At 39.1% G+C, this 24,164-nt stretch overlaps 1 protein-coding gene across 3 annotated transcripts in view; it reads left to right on the top strand.

Moving 5' to 3' along the window:
* Nucleotides 1-17,017, top strand: part of FYTTD1 (forty-two-three domain containing 1) — a 33,082-nt gene extending 16,065 nt beyond the window's left edge. For 2 of the 3 annotated variants that reach the window (XM_012443192.3, XM_012443193.3), the window contains exons 3-9: nt 2,065-2,213; nt 3,691-3,803; nt 7,053-7,149; nt 7,536-7,597; nt 9,792-9,866; nt 12,139-12,265; nt 14,527-17,017. In XM_012443192.3, the coding sequence (XP_012298615.1) occupies nt 2,065-2,213; nt 3,691-3,803; nt 7,053-7,149; nt 7,536-7,597; nt 9,792-9,866; nt 12,139-12,265; nt 14,527-14,625 (722 nt within the window). In that variant the 3' untranslated portion in view covers nt 14,626-17,017. The remainder of the gene's footprint in view (nt 1-2,064; nt 2,214-3,690; nt 3,804-7,052; nt 7,150-7,535; nt 7,598-9,791; nt 9,867-12,138; nt 12,266-14,526) is intronic. The other variant, XM_012443194.3, reaches the window with a different exon arrangement.
* The last annotated feature ends 7,147 nt before the right edge of the window (nt 17,018-24,164 follow it).

Here is a 24,164-nt window from a genome sequence, read left to right as displayed (position 1 = left end):
ATTTTTGTAGTTTTTGTAGAGATGGGGTGTCGCCATGTTGTCCTGGTTGGTCTGGGACTCCTGGGCTCAAGCAATCCACCCTCCTAGGCCTCCCAAAGGCTGGGATTATAGGCATGAGCTACCACGCCCAGCCTACCATACAGGATTAATGTAGGGCTACAAAATAGTATGTAGAGCTGTACAGTTGCTGAAAGATTGACTCAGTTCACCTTCTACTATAAAATTGAGGCACTTACTACTATGAAATTGAGAATTACCAAATGTGATAGTCTTTGAGTTGCTTAAAAAATAGTTGAAACCAGGGGCCAGGCACGGGGGCTCACACCTGTAATCCCAACACTTTGGTTAGGAGTTCGAGAGCAGCCTGGTCAATATAGTGTAACCCTGTCCCTACTTAAAATATAAAAATTAGCCTGGTGTGGTAGTAGGCACTGTAATCTCAGCTACTTGGGAGGCTGAGGCAGGAGAATTGTTTGAACCGAGGAGGCAGAGGTTGCAGTGAGTCGAGATCATGCCGTTGCGCTCCAGCCTAAGCGACTGTGAGACTAGGTCTCAAAAAAAAAAAAAGTTGAAACCAAAAATGTTAACTTTTAAAGTATACATACATACACAAGTAAAAGAAAACCTAGCAAGACAGAATGTTAGTGGTATCTCTGAGTGGTAGGCTGATGGGTGATGTTTATTTTCTTATTTGTACTTTATGTGTACAAATTCTTCAGTGAGCATGTTTATTTTTTAATTTACTTTTTTTTTTTTTTTTATTTAACAGGCAGCCCCTGAACCAGGATAGGTTCAGAAAGGTTCTCTATTGTTTTTTTTTTTTTAACTAGAAAAAAGTATTTATTTATTTATTTTGAGACCGAGTCTTGCTCTGTTGCCCAGGCTAGAGTGCAGTGGCACCATCTCGGCTCACTGCATCCTCTGCCTCCTGGGTTCAAGCAATTATCCTACCTCAGCCTCCTGAGTAGCTGGGATTACAGGTGCCTGCGACTGCGCCCAGCTAATTTTTGTATTTTGAGTAGAGGTGGAGTTTCACCCCAGGCTGGTCTTGAACTCCTGACTTCGTGATCCACCCGCCTCGGCATTCCAATGTGCTGGGATTACAGGTGTGAGCCACCTCACCCAGCCTATTTATTTTTTAATGTATTTATTTTTTGGAGACAGATCTCGCTCTGTTGCAGCCTACAACTCCTGGGCTCAAATGATCCTCTCACCTCAGCCTCCTGAGTAGCTGGGTCTACAGGCATGTGCTACTATGCCCAGCTAATTTTTAGAGATGAGGCCTCACTGTGTTGCCCAGGCTGGTCTTGAACTCCTGAGCTCAAGGGATCCTCTTGCCTCAGCCTCCCAAGTGCTGGGATTACAGGTGTGAGCCACTGTGCCCAACCTGAAAAAAGCATTTAAATAGGTAAGATATATAATGAAAAACCAACATCAGTAATGTCAAATGCCACAGATTAAAATGTGTCTATTGGTACTCACTGGGGACTTTAGTAAATGCAGTTTGAATGGAGTAGGGCTGATAATGAAGCCAGATTGCAATGTGCTGTTGTAAGTAAATTGGAGATGAGATAGTGATTCCACTCTAGATCAGCACCGTTCAATAAAAATGGAGCACATATTAACATATTTTATTTAGCCCAATATCTCTAAAATATTTCACTACATAATATATATAAAATAATCAATGAAATATTTTACTTGGAAATAATTCCAACTAGTACTCAACTTCACGTGCTCAGTAGGCACATACGGTTAGTGTCTACCATGATGCATAGGTAGAGACTGTCTAGACTGTCCTGTTTGTTGAGAAACTAATGACAAAAGAGTATGGCCAGAGGCAACATGTGAGAATCCTGTAGTTATTTACAGTCCCCTCTAGCCACAGAACCCTTCCCAATGCAGCAAATTGCCTTTTTATAACAAAAATATTTTATGTGATTAAAAAAATAATAAGAATAAATATTCACAACGTCTACCTTACTTGGGAAATAGAATATTCTGTGACCCTCCCAATTGAATTCTTAAATTGATATTTTCTTTTTCTTTTTTGCCCTCCTACAGGTTTTGGTAAGACTAGTCTTAATCGTAGAGGAAGAGTAATGCCTGGAAAGAGACGTCCTAATGGAGTCATTACTGGCCTTGCAGCTAGGAAAACAACTGGAATTCGAAAAGGAATTAGTCCTATGAATCGTCCACCTCTAAGTGATAAGGTAGGATGATGGCTTAATCCTGGATTAGATAATCCTTTTCCTTTATTTGTACTAACATTTCTGTGAATAAGTTTAAGAGAGCATTTTATTTCTTTTTATGTAGTACTTTGGGATTGATATAAAAAGATTTAATATTTAAATAAAAATCAGTGCCATTTATAAAGAGTACCTAAATTTCCACATTCTCAAATATAACTAAGTTTTTTGTTTGTTTGTTTTAGTATATAGACAGAGGCTTACTCTGTTACCCAGGCTGGAGGGCAGTGGCATGATCTTGGCTCATTGCAGCCTCCTCTTCCCAGGTTCAAGCAATTCTCCTGCCTCAGCCTACCAAGTAGCTGAGATTATAGGTGTGCACCACCACTCCCGGCTAATTTTTATATTTTTAGTGAAGATGAGGTTTCACCATGTTGGCCATGCTGGTCTTAAACTCCTGACCTCAAGTGATCTGCCCACCTTGGCCTCCCAAAGTGCTGGTATTACAGGTGTGAGCCACCACTCCTGGCCGAAACTTAAGACTTTTTTTTTTTTTTGAGATGAAGTCTTGCTCTGTTGCCCACGCTGGAATGCAGTGGCACAATCTCGGCTAGCTGCAACCTCTGCCTCTGGGGTTCAAGTAATTCTCCTGCCTCAGCCTCCTGAGTAGCTGGGATTACAGGTGCGTGCCACCGTGCCTGGCTAATTTTTGTATTTTTAGGAGAGATGAGGTTTCCCCATCCTGGCCACATTAGTCTCGAACTCCTGACCTTGTGATCCGCCTGTCTTGGCCTTCCAAAGTGCTGGGATTACAGGTGTGAGCCACTGCGCCTGGCCAAATTAAGACTTTTTAATGTGATTTAGTCAACAGATATATATGAAGTACTTCTCATATACTTCATAGAAGAATCCAGATAAAGTGTAAGATAAGGTCCATATTTGTCAAGAACCTTAGAGAAGTCTTTATGGAGAATATGGATATCTGAATTAGGCTTTAATGTTGGATTTAATTTATATATGTTGAGGAGGAAAGAGGATGTTTCATGTGCTTTTTCTTTTGTGATACTGTATTTTGCTTTTTTGCCTCTAACCATGTTTACTCCAGCTTCTTTGCTGTCGTAACTTCCCCCCTTTTGTTTTTGGCATGCATTTGTTTTGGAACTTGGCTTTTTAAAATTTATTAGTGTTCAAAATCATGTTTATATAAATTATTCCCTAATTTATATCTCTGGCTCTCTGATTCTTCTCTTGAGTTCCAGAGCCATGTTTCCCCATCACCTGTGGATCCCCTCAGTACCTCACATATTTTAAAGATAATGTGTGGTTTTCATCTTTTCAATCACTTAGACTAAGTTTTCAAGTTGTTTTAGTTTCTCCATCTCCCTTATCTGCACATTCAAGCAGTTGTCAATCCCTGTTCATTCTGCACCAGAAATGTTCATTATAGTAGGGTATGTGGAAAAATGCAATTTGATTAACATAGTTTCTTGCCTTTTGATAGAACATAGAACGATATTTTCCAGTGTTGAAAAGGAAGGCAAACCTTCTGAGACAAAATGAAGGGCAGAGGAAACCAGTTGCAGTTCTCAAGAGACCTAACCAGCTAAACAGAAAGTAAGTACTCAGATAAAATGATGAGTTATCTTGCATTAAAAAACACTTCTTGCACTAGGTGGTGTGAAGAATGGATTTGCAGTGATTTTTTTAGTTATCTGGTCATTTTCAAGACATATTTCGGATATCTATCTGAAATCCACATGGATGTATCCAGTAATAGCTTCTGTTTATTATTAGATGAATTGTTACTGATGAATTTAACCATTATAAGCTTTTTTATTTTTTTCTTTATTTTTTTTTTGAGACGGAGTCTCGCTCTGTCGTCCAGGCTGGAGTGCAGTAGTGTATTCTCGGCTCACTGCAACCTTCAACTCCCTGGTTCAACTGATTCTCCTGCCTCAGCCTCCCGAGTAGCTGGCATTACAGGCACATGCCACCACACTCAGCTAATTTTTGTATTTTTAGTAGAGGTGGGGTTTCACCATGTTGGCCAGGATGGTCTTGATCTCCTGACCTCATGATCCGCTTACCTCAGCCTTCCAAAGTGCTGCGATTACAGGCGTGAGCCACCGTACCCGGCCTTTCTACCTCCTAGGTTCAAGCGATTCTCCTGATTCAACCTCCCAAGTAGCTGGGACTACAGGCACGTGCCACCACTCCCAGCTAATTTTTGTATTTTTAGTAGTAGAGACGGGGTTTCACTATGTTAGCTAGGATAGTCTAGAACTCCTGACCTTATGATCCACCTGCCTTGGCCTCCCAAAGTGCTGGAATTATAGGCGTGAGCCACTGCACTCGGCCCCATTATAAGCTTTTTAAAAAGCATCATTCTGCTTCTGTACCTCCTTGACATACTGAATAAAATTGCAAAAACTGATCACTTTGGTAGAACTCTTTTGTTCCCCCTGTTTTTTGAGACAAGGTCTTCTTACTCTGTTGCTGATGCTGGAGTACGGTGGCGCCATCACTGCTTACTGGAGGCTCGACCCCCTGGGCTCAAGTGATCCTCCCACATCAGCCTCCCGAGTAGTTGGGACCACAGATATATGCTACCATGCCCAGCTAATTTTTAAAAACAATTTTTTTAGAGATGGGGTCTCACCATGTTGCCCAGGCTGGTCTCAATTCCTGGCCTCAAGTGATCCTTCCACCTCAGCCTCCCAAAGTGCTGGATTATAGGCATGTGGCACTGTGCCCAACTCTGGTAGAACTCCTAACATCTCAGAATTATTCAAAATTTGGAATTCTGGAAGCAATTTGTTACTCAGTCTGGATGGCTCTTACTAGACACTGAATCACAATGTATGTTAGTTGTGGAAAAATCAAACTTTCTAAGAAGAATTCTTCATGCACGCTCCTTAAACTGAAATTATTTTTATACTAAATCGAGTAATAAAAATCTAAAAATCACGGCCTGTGAGCTGGGTGCAGTGGCATGTGCCTGTGGTCTCAGCTGCTTAATAGGCTAAGGGAGGAGGATCTCATGAGCCCAGGATGCAGGGCTAACCTGGGCAACATACTGAGACCCCCATCTCTAAAATAGAGAAGAAAAATTATGATCTATTGTTATGGCATTCTGTTCTCTGTAAGGACAAAGTAGATGAAGTTGATGAGGTGTGAAGTTTCCTTATTCAGTTTCAAGTACTGTTATCTTAAGTAGAAGATAATTCAGAAAACAATACCTGGAATGAGGTTTTTAAAAAAATGGAATGGCTGGGCGCAGTGGTTCACGCCTATATTCCCAGCACCTTGGGAGACTGAAGTGGGTGGATCATGTGAGGGCAGGCGTTTGAGACCAGCCTGGCCAACATGGCAAAACCCCATCTACTAAAATACACAAATTAGCCAGACATAGTCGCGCAAGCCTGTAGTTCCAGGCCCAGGCTGAAGCAGGAGAATTGCTTAAACCCAAGAGGTGGAGGTTGCAGTAAGTCAAGATATTGCCACTGCACTTCAGCCTGGGCAACAGTAGTCTCAAAAAAATTAAAAAAAAATTAAATAAATGGAATGGCTGGAATTGCAGTTTTAACCATCATCTTTTGGGAATCACTTGATAATACCTTTTGTGAATGGGAACCTTCTCAAATAAGAACCCATCATTTACGTGAGACTTACGTGTTAATTGGGTTAGCTAGGGGAATTTTACACTTGAACCTCTGAAAGATTGGAGGTAAGACTAGGGAATCTGTTAAATACTTGTTTATATAGTGTTTCATATTTATCAGTAGATCAGTTGAAGACATGGAATATTAGAGGATTGAATATTTCATAAATATGAAATTTTAATTTTTCATACTTCACCAACTTCCTATAGAAAACAAATTAGGTGCCTCAAACCACCATGGCACACGTATACTTACATAAAACCTGCACATTCAGCACATGTATCCCAGAACTTAAAAACAAAAAATTGGTTAAAATCAGACATAATTAAGAGCATTGTTCTGTGCATGAAAGAATAAGAAATAGAAGAGTATAAGTTTTTCTGTGGTTTATTTATTTATATTTTGAGATGAAGTCTTTGAAGTCTTGCTCTGTTGCCTGGGCTGGAGTGCAATGGCATGATCTCTGCTCACTGCAACCTCTGCCTCCCTGATAGAAGCAATTCTCATGCCTCAGCCTTCTGAGTAACTGGGACTACAGGTGCATGCCACTAAGGCTGGCTAAGTTTTGTGTTTTTAGTTGAGACAGGGTTTCACCATGTTGCCCAGGCTGGTGTGGAACTCCTGACCTCAAGTGATCCACTCACCAGTTTCAAGTACTATTTATTTAATCCCCAAACTGCTGGGATTACAGGTGTGAGCCACAATGCCTGGCCTCTATGGTTTATATTAATGCATAAAGGTTTCTGAGTGAGGAAGGAAGAGAAAGCTGGAAGAGGAGATGTTATTTTTCAAACCAGTCTCTTTATTTTTGTTTGTTCTCATATTCAGTTTGACTATGATGTGCCTATGTGTAGTTTTTCTTTGTACTAATCCTGTAAATTGTAAAGTTATGTTTTCACCAAATATAGTAAATAGCACTAAAAATGTGATTGTTAATGTCTTCAGAAGATATATGGAATATTAGAGGTTTGAGTATTTGGAAAATAAAGTAGTTTGAAATTAACGTGGTTATGTGCTATGCTTCGGAGGGAGGTATTTGTTAATCCAGTCTCGATAGCTTCATGTAAATAAGGAAATAATTCAGTTTGTTTCTTGCACCTCAAGTTTGCAACCTGTGAATTCAACTAGTTTTGCTTATTTTTCCTTAAGATGTTTGAAAGTAGTTAAATGGCTTAGCATGGCATATGTGTTTTTGTTGCAGAAATAGCATTCCAGCTAATTTTACCAGGAGTGGAAATAAATTAAATCATCAGAAAGATACTCGTCAGGCAACTTTTCTTTTCAGAAGAGGCCTGAAGGTATTAAAAAAACTTTGGCAGTGTTTGTTTTTTTACCCAAAGAGGAACCTGAGCAACCGCCTTTAGTAAGTCTCAGTCCTAGGCAGTATTGGGTTCGGGATGTGGAGAACGTGACAGCAGGTTAGTTCTTTCTGTTATATTTTTTCTATATTTGTCTTTTGTTATTACCCTCAATAGAATTTAACATGTTATTTGGGAATAAACTTGTATTTGCTACTTGCTCTCTCACAGGGATTTCAACAGGGAAGTGCTGCCAGAATAGCACAGGCCCCTGTTCTGCGTTCACGCCCATACCCCACTGGGTTATAAAGTTCTAGAGCAGGATCACTCTGTAGCTGCAAATCCGCTGCTTTCTGTGGGACCTACTCCTTTTTTTTTCCCTTCAGGTTCAGGCCCAGTTGAACACAGAACAACTGCTAGACGATGTAGTAGCAAAGAGAACACGTCAGTAAGTTTCAATTTGTTTTTCAAGGTGTTATTTCAAAACTCTCAGAATACTAACTACCCAAATTATCATGTGCCCCAGCCCAGAAGAAATTAATTGAAACCCAAAATAAAATCGAGCCTGAAAGCTGGGCATATAGTGGTGCTATATATTTGTAGTCCCAGCTTGGTAGACTGAGGCAAGAGAATTGCTTGAGCCTAAGGGTTGAAGGCTGTGAAGTGCCATGATCTCACCTGTGTATAGCCACTGCACGCCAGCATGGGCAGCATAGCTCGGGCTATGGAGACTCTGTCTCCAAAAAAAACATTTTTAAAAATTGAGCCTAAAATAAATAAATCCTGTTTTGTCCTTTGTTAATTTTCCCCAAAAACCTTTTGAGTTTTCATGTCAATATTGTAACAGTTTTTAGTGCCAAGTAGATTACTTGTTTTTTATTATTTTAATTTTTATTGCCTATTCCATTTTAATTAAACAGCTTTTTACTTTTTATTTTTGGCTATAACGGCTTTTATACAAATGAACCTATTTAGGGAATGAATAGAATAAAATTCAGTGGAGGTTTTAGAAAATTTGTACAACTTTAAAAACAATAGTTTTCCTTTTTACAATCTTTTTTCTTACCTGTATAAAAAAATCTTTTGAAAATCTATTTTATCCTGTTATAATTACACCTCCTAAGTGTGGGTTGTAACATACTAACTCTATCAGTGTGATTAGGTTTTGAGATTAAACTATTTAAAATTATGGCTACTTTTTGGAAAACGAAATATATACAATTGGTCCTCCATGTCTCAGGGGAGTTGGTTCCAGGACTATTGAAGAGATTAAAATCCTCAGACACTCAAGTTCCTTACAATCGGCCCTCCATATCCATGGATTGCTTTCAATCTATAGTTGAAATCAGTTGAATACATGAATATAGAACCTGCAGATACAGAGAGCTGGCTATAAAACATGGTCATGGTTCAGATACGACGCCAACTACAGTGGGGCATGATTTTCAGCAAATGGAGTGTTAGAAAGGAAACTGAAACTGATACTGGTAGTATTTTTTAGCACAGGGGTCATGACATTAGAAACCATAGGGAAAGAAATAATAATTAAAGTCTTTTGCTTCTGCAGTGAACAATATTTACATAATCATGATAATGTTATTTGTTTTGAACTTTGAGAATCAACCTGTTAGACAAAGCACAAAATAGAGAACACAATATAATGTAAATGTCAGATTTTGACTAATGTGAATATAAAAGGAAGAGCTGACAAAAGGTGAGCGGTATGGCCGGGTGTGGTGACTCACGCCTATAATCTCAGCACTTTAGGAGGCCAAGGCAGGCAGATCACAAGGGCAGGAGTTGGAGACCAGCCTGGCCAATGTGGCAAAACACCATCTCTACAAAAAATTAGCTGGGCGTGGTGGCGGGCGCCTGTAATCCCAGCTACTGGGGAGGCTGAGGCAGGAGAATTGCTTGAAACTGGAAGGCAGAGGTTGCAGTGAGCCGAGATTGTGCCACTGCACTCCAGCTTGGGTAACAAGAGCGAAACTCCGTCTCAAAATAAAATAATAAAAGGTGAGAGGTACAAAGTGGAAGAGGTGGAAGGAAGGAATAGAGTCACTGTTATCCTTTCACATAAAGTTGGGGGTGGGGTCAACAGATTGTACTGAAAGAAACAGATTTAAGTCTTTAAAGTTACAAAGGCAGTGAAATAATGGTACAGCCTTGAAAATGTTTCAAGGTGGATGAGGGAACTGGAGGATAGTGTGATGAACTAAATCTTTATTCATCATAGCAAGGTTTTTATATAAGCATATTGTTTAGTGAATTGTAAGTAACAGCAAGCAGTAAAAACAGAAAGGTTAAAAATGCTGCCTCTGGAGAGCAGGAGTGGAAAACAGGAGAATAGTGAGGTGAGGGACTGTTGCTTTTTATTAGAAGTTCTTCTGTACTATTAGATTTTTTAAAATTTGTATATATTTATTACACTGAAAAATATTTAATAAATAAATTCAGATGCCCAGTTCCTATACCCAAGATGTTGTTGATTCATTATATCATGATGGGGTTTAGGTATTTATGTCTTACAAGCTAAGAAAAAGTAATGGCTACTTTTAAAATGTTTATTTTTATCTTGAATATACATAGGGTTTATAAACTTATATTTAATGAAATATTTTTGATTTTTCTTTTGAAACTAGATGGCGGACTTCCACCACAAATGGAGGAATTTTGACTGTATCTATTGACAATCCCGGAGCAGTGCAATGCCCAGTGTAAGTTGTTTTTCCTTTTTGCAGAAATTATAACCTCTTAGTACTGATATAATAAAGTATTGGACTTCTGCTGAGAGAATGACGAAGAAGAAAGTAATGTTTGTTAATACAATATGGAAACAGTATGGTATAAAGTTAAAAGTAAGAGCTCCCTTGATTCCTGATTCTGCAGCCCTAAATGACCACCTTTGAACAGCGTTTTTTTTTTTTTGTTTTTTTCTAAGGGAGGACATTTGTTTCTTTTCCAAATGTTACAGTAAAACCAGGTGGAAGAGATGGTTTTATAGCAGTTAGAAAAGAAAATGTACAAATCTGGGGTTTGGCCATTAAAAGTTATATACAACAATGGGAGAAAAGACAAGTTGTTTCACATTACGGACCTGCCCCCACCCCAAAGCCTAATACTTGCTTACCAAGTCAAAAAAGAGAGACAGTTGATTCACAAGCTGGAGGTTTGAACTTGAGCAAGACATTTATAAAAACCTAGACGGGGCAGTGTCCTCCCCAGCCCAGGTGCCACTAGGCACAGCACAAGAGACTAAAAACAACAGGGGAAGACTGGACACTCAAGGACGTGTTTTTTATACTTTAAAAATTCTGTGTATATATACTATATGTACCTTTTTTTTTCGGACAAGATCTGACTCTGTTACCTAGGCTGGAGTGCAGTGACATGGTCATGGCTTATTGCAGCCTTGACCTCCCAAGCTCAGGCAGTCCTCTTGCCTCAGCCTCCGAGTCCTGAGTAGCTGGGACTACAGTTGCCCACCACCATGCCTGGCTTTTTTGTTTGTTTGTTTGTTTGTGCCCAGACTGGTCTTGAACTCCTGGACTCAGGCAGTCCTCTCACCTTGGCCTTCCAAAGTGCTGAGGTTACAGGTGGTGTGAGTCACTGCACCTGACCCAATATGTGTATTTTATGTACAATAATAAATGACTGGGGTCTGTCGGGGAGAAATAGGGGAGGGACATTGGGGGGTGGGGAGTTGGGGAGAGAGAGCATGGGGAGAACTGCCAGATATAGGTGAACGAGAGGAAGGCAGCAAATCACTCTGACATGTGTGTACCTATGCAACAATCTTGTATGTTCTTCACATGTACCCCAAAACCTAAAATGCAATAAAAAAAAAATATATATATATATATGTAGCATCCCTTTGCTAGATAATAAAAATAAAAAGATAAATGAAATGGCAATATACATGCTACTTCTTCCCTCAGTCCCTGTAATATTTTCAATTCTTTACTTTTCAGACCATACAGACCTACCTTCTCTAAAATTATTGCATTATAAACTTTGTCAATTTATGGAGCTTATGTTCTATTCAACCATCTCTTGATTTTTTTTTTTTTTTTTTTTTTTTTTGAGACGGAGTTTCGCTCTTGTTACCCAGGCTGGAGTGCAATGGCGCGATCTCGGCTCACCGCAACCTCCGCCTCCTGGGTTCAGGCAATTCTCCTGCCTCAGCCTCCTGAGTAGCTGGGATTACAGGCACGCGCCACCATGCCCAGCTAATTTTTTGTATTTTTAGTAGAGATGGGGTTTCACCATGTTGACCAGGATGGTCTCGATATCTTGACCTCATGATCCACCCGCCTTGGCTCCCAAAGTGCTGGGATTACAGGCGTGAGCCACCGCGCCCGGCCTCACCTCTTAATTTTTTAAAGAGATAAGGTCTCACTCTTGATGCCCAGGCTGGAGTGCAGTAGTGCCATCATAGCTCACTACTGCCTCGAACTCCTGAGCTCAAGTGATTCTCCTGCCTCAGCCTCCTGAGTAGCTGGGAACATAGGCATGCACCTCTACACCCAGCTAATATATATATATTTTTTTTTTTTTGGTAGCGATGGGGCCTTGCTATGTTCCTCGGGCTGGTCTTTAACCCCTGGCCTCAAGCGATCCTTCTGCTTTGGCCTCCCAAAGTACTAGGATTATAGGCCTGAGCCACTGTGCCTAGCCATCCAGCCATCTTAATGATTAAAATGAGAAGAATGTAGAATGGGTGCCTAAGACTTTAGAGGTTGCTTTATTATCAAGACTTAGGAATCACCAGACATTCCAACTTGTTGAAAAGTTTGTAGTTCTATTTAAAGAGGTATTCTCTGAACAATTATATATTTTAGTCTGGAATAGCTGACACTTTTTTTTAAGCACACAAACAAAATGGCCCTAATACATTTGAACATGTGTACAAGATGTCTTAAGTAACAAATGAATTTCTTTTTCTTTTCATTGTTAAGCTGCTCTGATATTTTAATTTTTTTCTAATAGAACTCAGAAACCACGATTAACTCGTACTGCTGTACCTTCATTTTTAACAAAACGGGAGCAAAATGATGCAAAGAAAGTTCCTAAAGGTGTTCCCCTACAGTTTGACATAAACAGCGTTGGAAAACAGGTAAAAAAAGTATTCTGTATTTTTTTGGGTTATTTGCTGAGAGTATTTTAATTAACGAAACAATTACTATAATAGTGCATTATAAACAAGGTGTCTTAACTGCACCCTGAAACCCAGGGAACCACTAATCTCCTTTTGTCTGCCAGTTTGCCTATTTTGACATTTCATATAGATTGGCTCATGCAGTATATATTTGTGACTGAATTCTTGAGCACTTAGCATAATGTTTTCAAGGTACGTTTGTGTTGTATCCGTATTTAATTTTGTTTTACTGCTGAATAGTGTTCATGATATGTATATAGTACGTATATACAACCCTTCATTTTGGTTGTTTTCACTCTTTGGCTGTTAGGAATAATATTACTGTCAGCATTTGTGCAGAAGTTTTTGTGTGAACATATGTTTTCATTTCTCTGTGGTAAATACCTACGAGTAGAATTGCTAGGTTGTATAGTAACTCTGTATCTAACCTTTTGAGGAACTGCTGGACTGTTTTCCCTGGAAGAGTCTGTGCTACAACTTTACATTCCCACCAGCATCTGTAAGGGTTCTGATTTCTCACCAACACTATTTTCTGCTGTTTGACTGTAGCCATCAAGCAAGATTACAAGATACAAGATTAACACAAAAATTGTCAAAACCAGCTGGGCGTGGTTGGTTCACACCTGTAATCCCAGCACTTTGGGAGGCCAATGCGGGCAGATCACCTGAAGTCAGGAGTTCAAGACCAGCCTGGCCAACATGGCAAAATCCTGTCTCTACTAAAAATACAAAAATTAGCCTGGTGTGGTGGCAGGCGCCTGTAATCCCATCTACTAGGGAGGCTGAGGCAGGAGAATCGCTGGAACCTGGGAGGTGGAGGTGGCGGTGAGCCGAGATCACCCCATTGTACTCCAGCCTGGGCAACAAGAGCAAAACTGCCTCAAACAAAACAAAACAGAAGTGGCAAGATGTATACTTGTATGCATGTCTCTGCTCCAAAGCCTGAGGAGAAAGCATTAAATGCATCACCATTTAGCGTGGTATTAGCCATAGTTGGCGGTTTCTTTTAATATATTCTCTTTTGTCAGATTGAGGAAACTCCCTTCTATTCCTGATTTGCTGAGAATTTTTTTTTTTTTTTTTTTTGAGACGGAGTTTCGCTCTTGTTACCCAGGCTGGAGTGCAATGGCACGATCTCGGCTCACCGCAGCCTCCGCCTCCTGGGTTCAGGCAATTCTCCTGCCTCAGCCTCCTGAGTAGCTGGGATTACAGGCACATGCCACCATGCCCAGCTAATTTTTTGTATTTTTAGTAGAGATGGGGTTTCACCATGTTGACCAGGATGGTCTCGATCTCTTGACCTCGTGATCCACCCACCTCGGCCTCCCAAAGTGCTGGGATTACAGGCATGAGCCACTGCGCCCGGCCTTGCTGAGAATTTTTATCATGAATGGTTAATTGGTTTTGTCAGATGCTTTTTTGGTATTCACTGAAATGATTTGAAATTGAAGATATGAAGGATGGATAGAAATTTGACCAAATTGGCCAGGTGTGGTGGCTCAGGCCTGTAATCTCAGTACTTTGAGATGCCAACGCAGGCACATCACTTGAGGTCAGGCGTTTGAGACCAGCCTGATCAACATGGAGAAACCCTATCTGTACTAAAATTAAAAAAATTAGCCGGGCTTGGTGGCATGTGCCTGTAATCTCAGCTACTCGGAAAGCTGAGGTGGGAGAATTGTTTGAACCCAAGGGGCAGAGGTTGTAGTGAGGTGAGATTGTGCTACTGCACTCCAGCCTAGGTGACACAACGAGACTCTGTCTCAAAAAAAAAAAAAGTGACCAAATTTGTTTTGCTTATTTTTATTTTACTATTATTATTTTCTTCCAGAAATGGTATAGTTTGTAGATGCTGTTAATAAAAAAACAGATTTTCATTTGAATTTGATTTGAATTTCTATTGAACTCACCGTAATTCAAGAAAATCAGCCACAAAATATTTACAGGTCTGAAGAGTTCTTACTCTTATCAAAGACATCATGAGTTGGTGGCAGTGTTTACAGAGCCTGAAAATAATTCTTCTAGACATTATAGTATATGTGTGTTTTATATAGTACATAATGTAGGCTTTATATGAGGTCATACAGGTAAATATTTAGGAAATGTTAGCTATGGTTACTATTAATCAAGGTCACAGTATTGTTTCAAGGCAAATATGGCTTTCAGTAAAGTTGTTAATTGTTGCCTTGTTGTTGTGCTTTTTCTTTTCTTTTCTCTAGACAGGGATGACGTTGAATGAGCGGTTTGGGATCCTGAAGGAACAAAGAGCCGCTCTCACGTACAACAAAGGGGGAAGCCGCTTCGTGACCGTGGGATAGAACCCACGTCAGAGAAACTTCTGAGTGATGACTCTGTTTGAAAAGTTGAATTCCTTGAAGAGTTCATCACAGAAATTCAAGAAACTTTACTTCAGAATACTCACAAGGCTAAATAACTCTTATTTTTATTTTTGAAGTTTTTTTTTTTAAACATGTATAAAATAATGCCCTGAAAGAATGATAGGGATTGTACCTATCTGTTGTTAAAGATTTCATGGTTGGCTCAGACAGAAGAATCATCTGTTTGACTTCTTTGGTTCCTCGTGCAGCAGAAAGAAGACAGGAAGATAGAAATTGATTATTTTTATGATAGTGGTATTCAGGATCTCATCATCTTTGCCCATATTTTAGACTTTGTCATCGTAAATCTTGGTCTTGAGAAACATGAGTAGGTCCCTTTGTTGCTGTCACTTATACTTTAATAGTGTTGATGTAGTTAAGTACAGTTGCCTTTTCTTTATTAGAGATATAAAAAAAATTTATTAGAATTCCAGTTTTGGATTTTAAGATTTATGGGAATATCTAGAACTTGGTTCATTTTTCAGACAGTGTAATCCCCAGGAATTATACAGCTTTAGTGCTGAACTTTTAACAAGAAACATGGCTCTAGTTTCTAGTCTCAGTTTAAAATGATGGTCTTTAAAGACTGTAAATGCATATTTACAAAGTTATCTGATAGGGCCTTGGAGGAGAAGGTCCAGTTTAAAAGAATGGCAGTTTGTGATTAATGAAGGAGGGCATGAGAGGAAGTAAGTAGCAAGTTGGAGGACAGGTAAGTGAGATGAAAAGCTTCAAAACCCAGGTTGCAGGTGTACTGTTTGGGTTTAATGTCGTCTTGAGTCTACTGCCCACAAAGAATTATTCAAATGATATTTAGAAAAAGTATAATTACTACCCTGACTTGAGTCCCTTGGATATTTTGATAATAAAATTAATAGCCATAAAGTCCTAGACTTCTTATTTGAAGTTAAAATTTCTTATTTGAAAAGTTGAAATTTATGAGCTTTGAAGATTGCTAAATTAAATAATTTATAGCTCCAAAAACAAAAATATACTTGTATATGTCACAGAGAAAAAAAATGCAAAATTTATAATAGAGTTACATTAACCTTGTTGTTTACCTTTCACTGATTTCTTATATGGTGTAAATTAAAGTTCAGGCATTTATGGGGAGAAAAGGCCCTCCCCCCACCACCCCGCCACCTGCCGCCTCTGAGGGAGTGGGAAAAGTTAGTCTGTTGTGCCAAGGTAGTACTGAGTCCTCAGATGTTGTATGCTACAAATGATGGTGTAATGCCAAATGCGGCAAAATATTCCAGCTATGAGTTACAAGTTTGGTCATTGTGAAGCTTGACATTTTAGTTTGCTATTATGTTAAAAACATCTAAATAAGTGTTAGTTTCTCAGGAGAATATTGTTCGTGTTGACTTTTCCTGTAAAACAAAACATTAACGTTCTTGGACTGCCTTGCATTGTATACTAGACGTCATTGTTGTCTCATGCTTCTTGGGTTACTTAATGGTTTATGCCAGCCATGGAAAGCTATCAGTAATAGTTTCATGCTTATACCAAAGAATTAAATCTGATCCTTAATAGCTGATATTTTGCTGGTACTTCTACTGAAAAGGGAATATTGAAAGTCAGTCACAGAATTTGAAAATAAATTCTAGTCTCTCTGTAGTTATTTGAGGCTTTTCATATAGGCCAAGAACTCATTGCAAAACATTTTTGCAAGTATGAATGCCTGTACTTGGTCTAGGAACCGTACATTTTAGTCTGACTTAGAATTACTGGTAGCTTATTTTAAAGCAGGGAAAAGCAGCTGAGCATGAGTTTGCTGTCTTTTTAGAACGGTTTGTGAAAATATGGTATAAAGGCGTTTTCATTTTCCTGTTCTTAACTATTATTGTATAGAGCTATTAATGCCATTTTTTGGGAAAACCTTAAAAATTGCCCCAAATATTGACATTGAGTGCATCAAATAATAGATTATCTTTGGTATATTAAACTTTTGTTCTTCATGCATCTGTAATTTAAAGTACAATATTTTGCCTTTGGTACAACTAAATTAAAACTCTTGAGTGCTCACGTGTTGTATATAAACAAAACAATATCCTTTGTGGAAAGAAAATTTTCTTTATTGGGATGTGGTTGTAATCATCCTTGTTCAGTTAAAAGTTTTGTTTTTTTAAAAAAACAGGATGCAACTTAAAATTTTCTTTGCATCAAGGTATATGCAAAACATTGATGCAGTGCATCACAAAATGAAAGTTTGTATTTAATGAGGAGGTGCTTTACACTGTACTTTTTGGTGTTTTTTGGAAAAGTTACATTTAGATCTATTCTGAAGCTGTTCATTTTTAACAAATAAAATGTTACAGGTTTCACATGATTTATTCTCAGCTCTAAAGATTGAGTTGTGGTTTTTAGATTGTTCTATGTTACAAAGAACTTTGTGGTGGTTATTTGTAGTTTTTAGGGTACGAAATGTTATTTACTAGCAAAATTGGTAAAATAATCTAGACTCTCCTATTAGCATTCCTCTGCCTTTTGATGATTTCATTTGTAGCTCCAACAAATAAATCTTAAAAAAAAAAAAAAAAAAAAAAATCCAGGCCGGGCGAGGTGGCTCACACCTGTAATCCCAGCATTTTGGGAGCCCAAGGCGGGTGGATCACAAGGTCAGGAGTTCAAGACCAGTCTGGTCAACATAGTGAAACCCCTTCTCTACTAAAAACACAAAAATTAGCCGGGTGTGGTGGCACACACCTGTAGTCCCAGCTACTTAGGAGGCTGAGGTGGGAGAATCTCTTGAATCCAGGAGGTGGAGGTTGCAGTGAGCTGAGACTATACCATTGCACTGCAGCCTAGGTGACAGAGTGAGACTCCATCTCAAAAAAAGAAATAAAGGCCAAGTGCAGTGGCTCACTCCTGTAATCCCAGCACTTTGGGAGGCCAAGGCAGGTGGATCACAAGGTCAGGAGATCAAGACCATCCTGGCCTCCTGGCCAACATGGTGAAACCCTGTCTCTACTAAAAATACAAAAATTAGCTGGGCGTGGTGGTGGGCACCTGTAGTCCCAGCTACTCAGGAAGCTGAGGCAGGAGAATTGTTTGAACCCAGGAGGCTGAGGTTGCAATGAGTCGAGATCACACCACTGCTCTCCATCCTGGTGACAGAGTGAGACTCCGTCTCAAAAAAGAAAAAAAAAAAAAAAAAGAATCCAGTATACTTTACAATGCAGAGTATTGGGTTAGATGACCCTTTAAAGACTAACCCAGTTTAGCCCCTTCTTTTACATCTTAGTAAAGTGAGTCCCAGTGTTTTCAAGACTTGCATATGGCAGTTTGTTTTTGAGCTCAGATCTTCTAATTCTTAATTGATAATAAACTGCTTCTGTGAATTGAACACCCACAGAAAGTGGAATCGATGTGGTTTGTCAAATACCTAAGAATTGGTAATAGCCATGCTTTAGCATTTTTACCATGGTAGCTTAATCTATTCTACCAATGATAATTATACTTTATTACTTCGGTATTCAAGTTAGGTAGACCTATTAGAAAAGTCCAGTATTCCTAATCAGATACGCATTTTTTTAAAAGCAGGCTTAAACTCTTCACCACAATTTTAATTACAGTCATATATCAGAAAAACGGGGAATTGGTCCCACACCTGTGTATACAAAAAGTCGGCCCACTGTGTACATGGGTTTCACATTCTAAGATGTTTGTTTGGTTCAAAACAATTTGCTTGTAAGTAGACCCAACTAATTCAAAGCCATGTTGTTCAAGGGTCAACTGTTTAAGCCAATCGTAAAATACTGTCTGAGGAAACAGGCTTCATTGCTCAGTGGCTATTAGCGTTTTTATTAGAATAGGGGTGTATATAATTAATTCATATTTTACTGCTAATAGGTTAGTAATACACACAAAATACACAGTCCCAGAGTAATTTGTGTTGGTTTATTTTTACCATAAGGAGATAAGAGGAAAAAAATTGCTCATTTGGCAATACAGAAAATACCATGTTGGCAATATTAAAGCAGAAAATAATTTCTTCATTTGTGATCAGTAGTGCTTTCAACTTTTGTCAGAATTATTTGAGTTTGGTTTTGTTTTGCCACTGTAAAAAAAATAGCTGAGCATGTGGAGCTTTCCTTTAGAGAGGGTTCTTTTTGGATAGATTATTTGGGAACTAGCTTCGTTTTTTTAAATGGTGCTCAATATACACAGCATTTACAACAAGAATTTTGGACTATGGTGGACCATTAATAGGGATTTAAAGATTTACTTAGAAATTGTAGGCTTCTAATATCTTTAATTTTCCTTGTCACTACAGTTTATTCTGTACCTGAAATATGTTAACAGGAAGCATGATAACACAAGCAAGTGTGATGGCATTCTGGGACTGAAATTGCTTGTTCTGAGTGTATTCAGATGAGGTATACCAGTGTTTAAAGATTAGTAGGAAGCTATTCTAGTGCGTGCGTGTTTAATTTCTACTTATTCCATTTCCTTTTAATGAGTAAAGAATCACATTGTTGGAATTTTCTTGTATAAAGTTTTAAAAAGTTAATTATTAGTGCTGCTTCTTAAAGGAGTAAGAAATGGAGGGATCAACCATTTATTAAGTATATTCGCCAAGTCAGTTTCTATGCTTTACATTGGAAGAGAATGGGATTCATCTTAATCCTACTCATACTGCTTTGAGTTTATAAAAGTGGAGTTTTGTTTTTTTTTAAATTTTTTGAGACAGTCTCACTGTGTCACCCAGGCTGCAGTGCAGTGGTGCGATCTTGGCTCACTGCAACCTCCACCTCCAAGGATCCTTCCCCTAGTTCAAGCGGGTCTTGTCCCTCAGTCTCCTGAGTAGGTGAGATTACAAGCTTGAGCCACCACATCCAGCTAATTTTTTGTGTTTTTAGTAGAAACGGGGTTTCACCATGTCGGCCAGGCTGGTCTCGAACTCCTAACCTCAGTAGATCTGCCTGCCTTAGCCTCCCAAAGTGCTGGAATTACTGTTGTGAGCCACTGCACCAAGCCTGCCCTAAAAGTGGAGTCTTTTTTTTTTGGAGACAGTCATGCTCTGTTTCCCAGGCTGGAGTGCAGTAGTGATCTCAGGTCACTGCAGCCTCTGCCTCTCGGGTTCAAGTGATTCTCCCGCCTCCACCTCCCAAGTAGCTGGGATTACAGGCAGGCACCAACACACCCAGCTAATTTTTGTATTTTTAGTAGAGATAGGGTTTCACCATGTTGGCCAGACTGGTCTCAAACTCTTGACCTCAGGTGATCCACCCACCTCGGACTTCCTGCTGTGATTACAGGTGTGAGCCATCATGCCCAGCCTAGAAGTGGAGTCTTAAAAGGAGTGACCATGATATATTTCTAGTGAATAGAAGAGGGAAAGGAGGACATAATCTTTGCATGATAGAGTCAAATGCAGAGCTGGAAAGAGCTATTGAGATTTGAGTGAAACTTTTGCCCTCAGTGTTGAATGAGTAACTTGTAGACTATAGAATAAACAGGAAGAAGCTGGGAAGTTCACTATATCAATTCCTAACACTGAATAACCAGCACTGCCTGTTTTTTCAGCTTCTGCTCCCAGACCACAGACCAGTGGTGGAAGAAGTTACAGATCCCTATAGCCATTTTGCTCGAAGCCTTTTTGCAACTATCTTTGATCATTTATTTTATTCATCACTAGACTCTTCGGTGAACTCCCACAAAGACTCCATTTCCTTGATCTCTTTCTCATAAGGTGATGTCACCTACTTTATGGCAATGACAGGGAGTAGTGTAAGAATTTCCTCATAGTCTACTTTGTAGCTGAAGCCTCAAATCCTTAAAAGTTTGGACGTTAACTGCTTAATCTATCTTTCCTCCCATCCTTCCTTTACCTAGGACTTGTTCTTACATAATAGTATATATTATTTCTTCAGGTCTCCCCATATGCACAGACCCTTCTTTTGGCTTGTAAATATCTTATGTTTCTTTTTTCTTTTTCTTTTCTGAGATAGAGTCTTGCTCTGTCAACCCAGGCTGAAGTGCAATAGTGTGATCTCGGCTCACTGCAACCTCCACCTCCTGGGTTCAAGTGATTTTTGTGCCTCAGCCTCCTGAGTAGCTGGGACTACAGGCGCCTGCCCCATGCCTGGCTAACTTTTGTATTTTTAATAAAGACGGGGTTTCACCATTTTGGCTAGGCTAGTCTCGAACTCCTGACCTCAAGTGATGTGCCTGCCTCACCTCCCAAAGTGCTAGGATTACAGACATGAGCCACCGCACTTGGCCTTAAATATCTACTGATTTAGGAATCCTGTTTTCCTTAAAAATTGTAATTGTTTTGTGTGTGTGTGTGTGTGTGTGTGTGTGTGTGTGTGTGTTTTGAGACTGAGTTTCACTCTTGTTGCCCAGGCTGGAGTGCAATGACGCGATCTTGGCTCACTGTAACCTCTGCCTCCTGGGTTCAAGCGATTCTCCTGCCTCAGCCTCCCAAGTAACTGGGATTACCAGCATGCACCACCATGCCCAGCTAATTTTGTATTTTTAGTAGAGATGGGGTTTCTCCATGTTGTTCAGCCTGGTCTCGAATTCCCAACCTCAGGTGATCCACAAGCCTCAGCCTCCCAAAGTGCTGGGATTACAGGCGTGAGCTACCGCGCCCAGGCCCAAAAATTGTAATTCTTTTTTCTTTCCTCCCAACCTCTCCTATGTGTGTACATAAACTGTCTTTGGTCTCTACTGCTTTCCACTCATTTTTACTATTTTTTAAAATTATTTTTCATTTTTAGAGATGGGATGTCATTCTCACCTAGGCTGGAGCACAGTGGCACAATCATAGCTTGCTGCAGCCTCGACTTCTGGCCTCAAGCAAACCTCCTACCTTGCTACCTTCATGAGTAGCTGGAACTACAGTCATGCACCACCATGTCCACCTAATTTTTTTTTCTTTTTTTTTTTTTGAGAGGGAGTCTTGCTCTGTCGCCAGGCTGGAGTGCGGTGGCACAATCTCGGCTCACTGCAACCTCCGCCTCCTGGGTTCAAGCGATTCCTCCACCTCAGCCTCCTAAGTAGCTGGGATTACAGGCATGCGCCACCACGCCCAGCTAATTTTTTTTTCCTTTTCTTTTTTTTTTTTGAGAGAGAGTCTTGCTCTGTCACCAGGCTGGAGTGCAATGGCGTGATCTCAGCTCACTGCAACCTCCGCCTCCTGGGTTCAAGCGATTCTCCTGCCTCAGCCTCTTGAGTAGCTGGGATTACAGGCGTGCGCCACCGCGCCCGGCTAATTTTTGTATTTTTAGTAGAGACAGGGTTTCACCATGTTGGCCAGGATGGTCTCGATCTCTTGACCTCGTGATCTGCCCACCTGGGCTTCCCAAAGTGCTGAGATTACAGGTGTGAGCCACCGCACCCGGCCCCAGCTAATTTTTAAAAAATTTTAGAGACCGGCGGGTGGGAAGTGGGGTGCTCTCACTATGTTGCTTAGGCTGGTCTCGAACGCCTGGCCTCAAGCAGTCCTACTTTAGCCTCCCTAGTAGCTGGGATTACAGGCACAAGCGAAGGTTGGCGTATTTTTTAACTTTAAAAAATATACTCAGCCCTAGGATAGCATAGAGTTTAATTTATTAAGACCTTAAAATCTTGTTGAATATTCAAACATCAATCTATAAACTCGGTCAGTTCAGGGCTAGCATAGTATGTTGTTATTAGAGTGGGATGTATTAATACATGTAGATAGAATGAGGGCATATTACAGAGAACTTGACAGAATTTAGTGTAAATGTGGAAGGTAATGTGCAATCAAATTAGATGACAATGGTGCATTTGAAAAGGTACATCTGACAACTAATTCTATAGCATTAGCATAGAATATATGAATAGACAGTCATAGCTGAAATCTCCCTAAAAATAAAAAGCACTGCTCTTATATAGCTTAATATCTTTTGAAGAATAACAATTTTAGGAAGCCTAGTATAACAAAAACCTATATATGCATTGGATAAATGTTATTTGCTGGGGCTGACAAATACATCACCTGCCATTGTGACCCATGCTCATAATGTATATTGACAATTTATCATGGAACTTGCTGAAGTAACTAGAATGTATTAAGAGTTTATAGAACAGTTCTCTGGGCTGCTGTTACTAATCAACTTTGGCACTGAGATTAAACATTTTTACAACTTCTAGCATTTAGTAATTCAGGGAAATGCTGATCGAGGTTTCATTGAAGAATTAGGGCTTGAACGAGAGGATCCCTCCACCCTTATTCTTCTTTTGCTCTCTGACATTAACTTTTCATATCCTCCACGTTACCACTATAAATCGTATCTGGATGTCTTCATGCCGATCCATCTTCCAATCTCACCTTCTAGCCTGTCCTACTTTATAATCCTTCAGGTTTAATTCAAAACCTAATTTATCCATGATACAGCTTTCTTATCTCTGAACGCATAAGGCCCATTACTCAAAGCCGTTTTTTACTGGCTCATTCTCGAATTGGCCTGTCGGGATTCCACAATTATATTTTTTATAAAAGAGTAGTTCCTGTGTGATTATATTCAATATAAAAGAGTACTTTGAGAGGGAGTATATTTTTTATAAAAGAGTACTTCCAGTGTGATTATATTCAATATAAAAGAGTGCTATGAGAGGGAGTATATTTTTTATAAAAGAGTACTTCCTGTTTGATTATATTCTATATAAAAGAGTACTTCCAGTGTGATCATATTCAATATAAAAGAGTACATGGAGAGGGAGTATATTTTTTATAAAAGAGTATTTCCTGTGTGATTATATTCAATATAAAAGAGTACATGGAGAGGGAGTATATTTTTTATAAAAGAGTGCTTCCTGTTTGATTATATTCTATATAAAAGAGTAATTCCAGTGTGATCATATTCAATATAAAAGAGTACTTGGAGAGGGAGTATATTTTTTATAAAAGAGTACTTCCTGTGTGATTATATTCTATATAAAAGAGTACTTCCAGTGTGATCGTATTCAATATAAAAGAGTACATGGAGAGGGAGTATATTTTTTATAAAAGAGTATTTCCTGTGTGATTATATTCAATATAAAAGAGTACATGGAGAGGGAGTATATTTTTTATAAAAGAGTGCTTCCTGTTTGATTATATTCTATATAAAAGAGTAATTCCAGTGTGATCATATTCAATATAAAAGAGTACTTGGAGAGGGAGTATATTTTTTATAAAAGAGTACTTCCTGTGTGATTATATTCAATATAAAAGAGTACTTCCAGTGTGATTGTATTCAATATAAAAGAGTACTTTGAGAGGGAGTATATTTTTAATAAAAGAGTACTTCCTGTGTGATTATATTCATTATAAAAGAGTACTTTGAGAGGGAGTATATTTTTTATAAAAGAGTACTTCCAGAGTGATTATATTCAATATAAAAAAGTACTATGAGAGGGAGTATATTTTTTATAAAAGAGTAGTTCCTGTTTGATTATATTCTATATAATAGAGTACTTCCAGTGTGATCATACTCAATATAAAAGAGAACATGTACACG

Source organism: Aotus nancymaae, unplaced genomic scaffold (genome assembly GCF_030222135.1).
Source record: "Aotus nancymaae isolate 86718 unplaced genomic scaffold, 86718_ANA_hifiasm-v0.15.2.pri h1tg000038l, whole genome shotgun sequence".
Classification (NCBI taxonomy): Eukaryota; Metazoa; Chordata; class Mammalia; order Primates; family Aotidae; genus Aotus; species Aotus nancymaae.
This window is presented reverse-complemented; position numbering and strand designations above follow the sequence as displayed.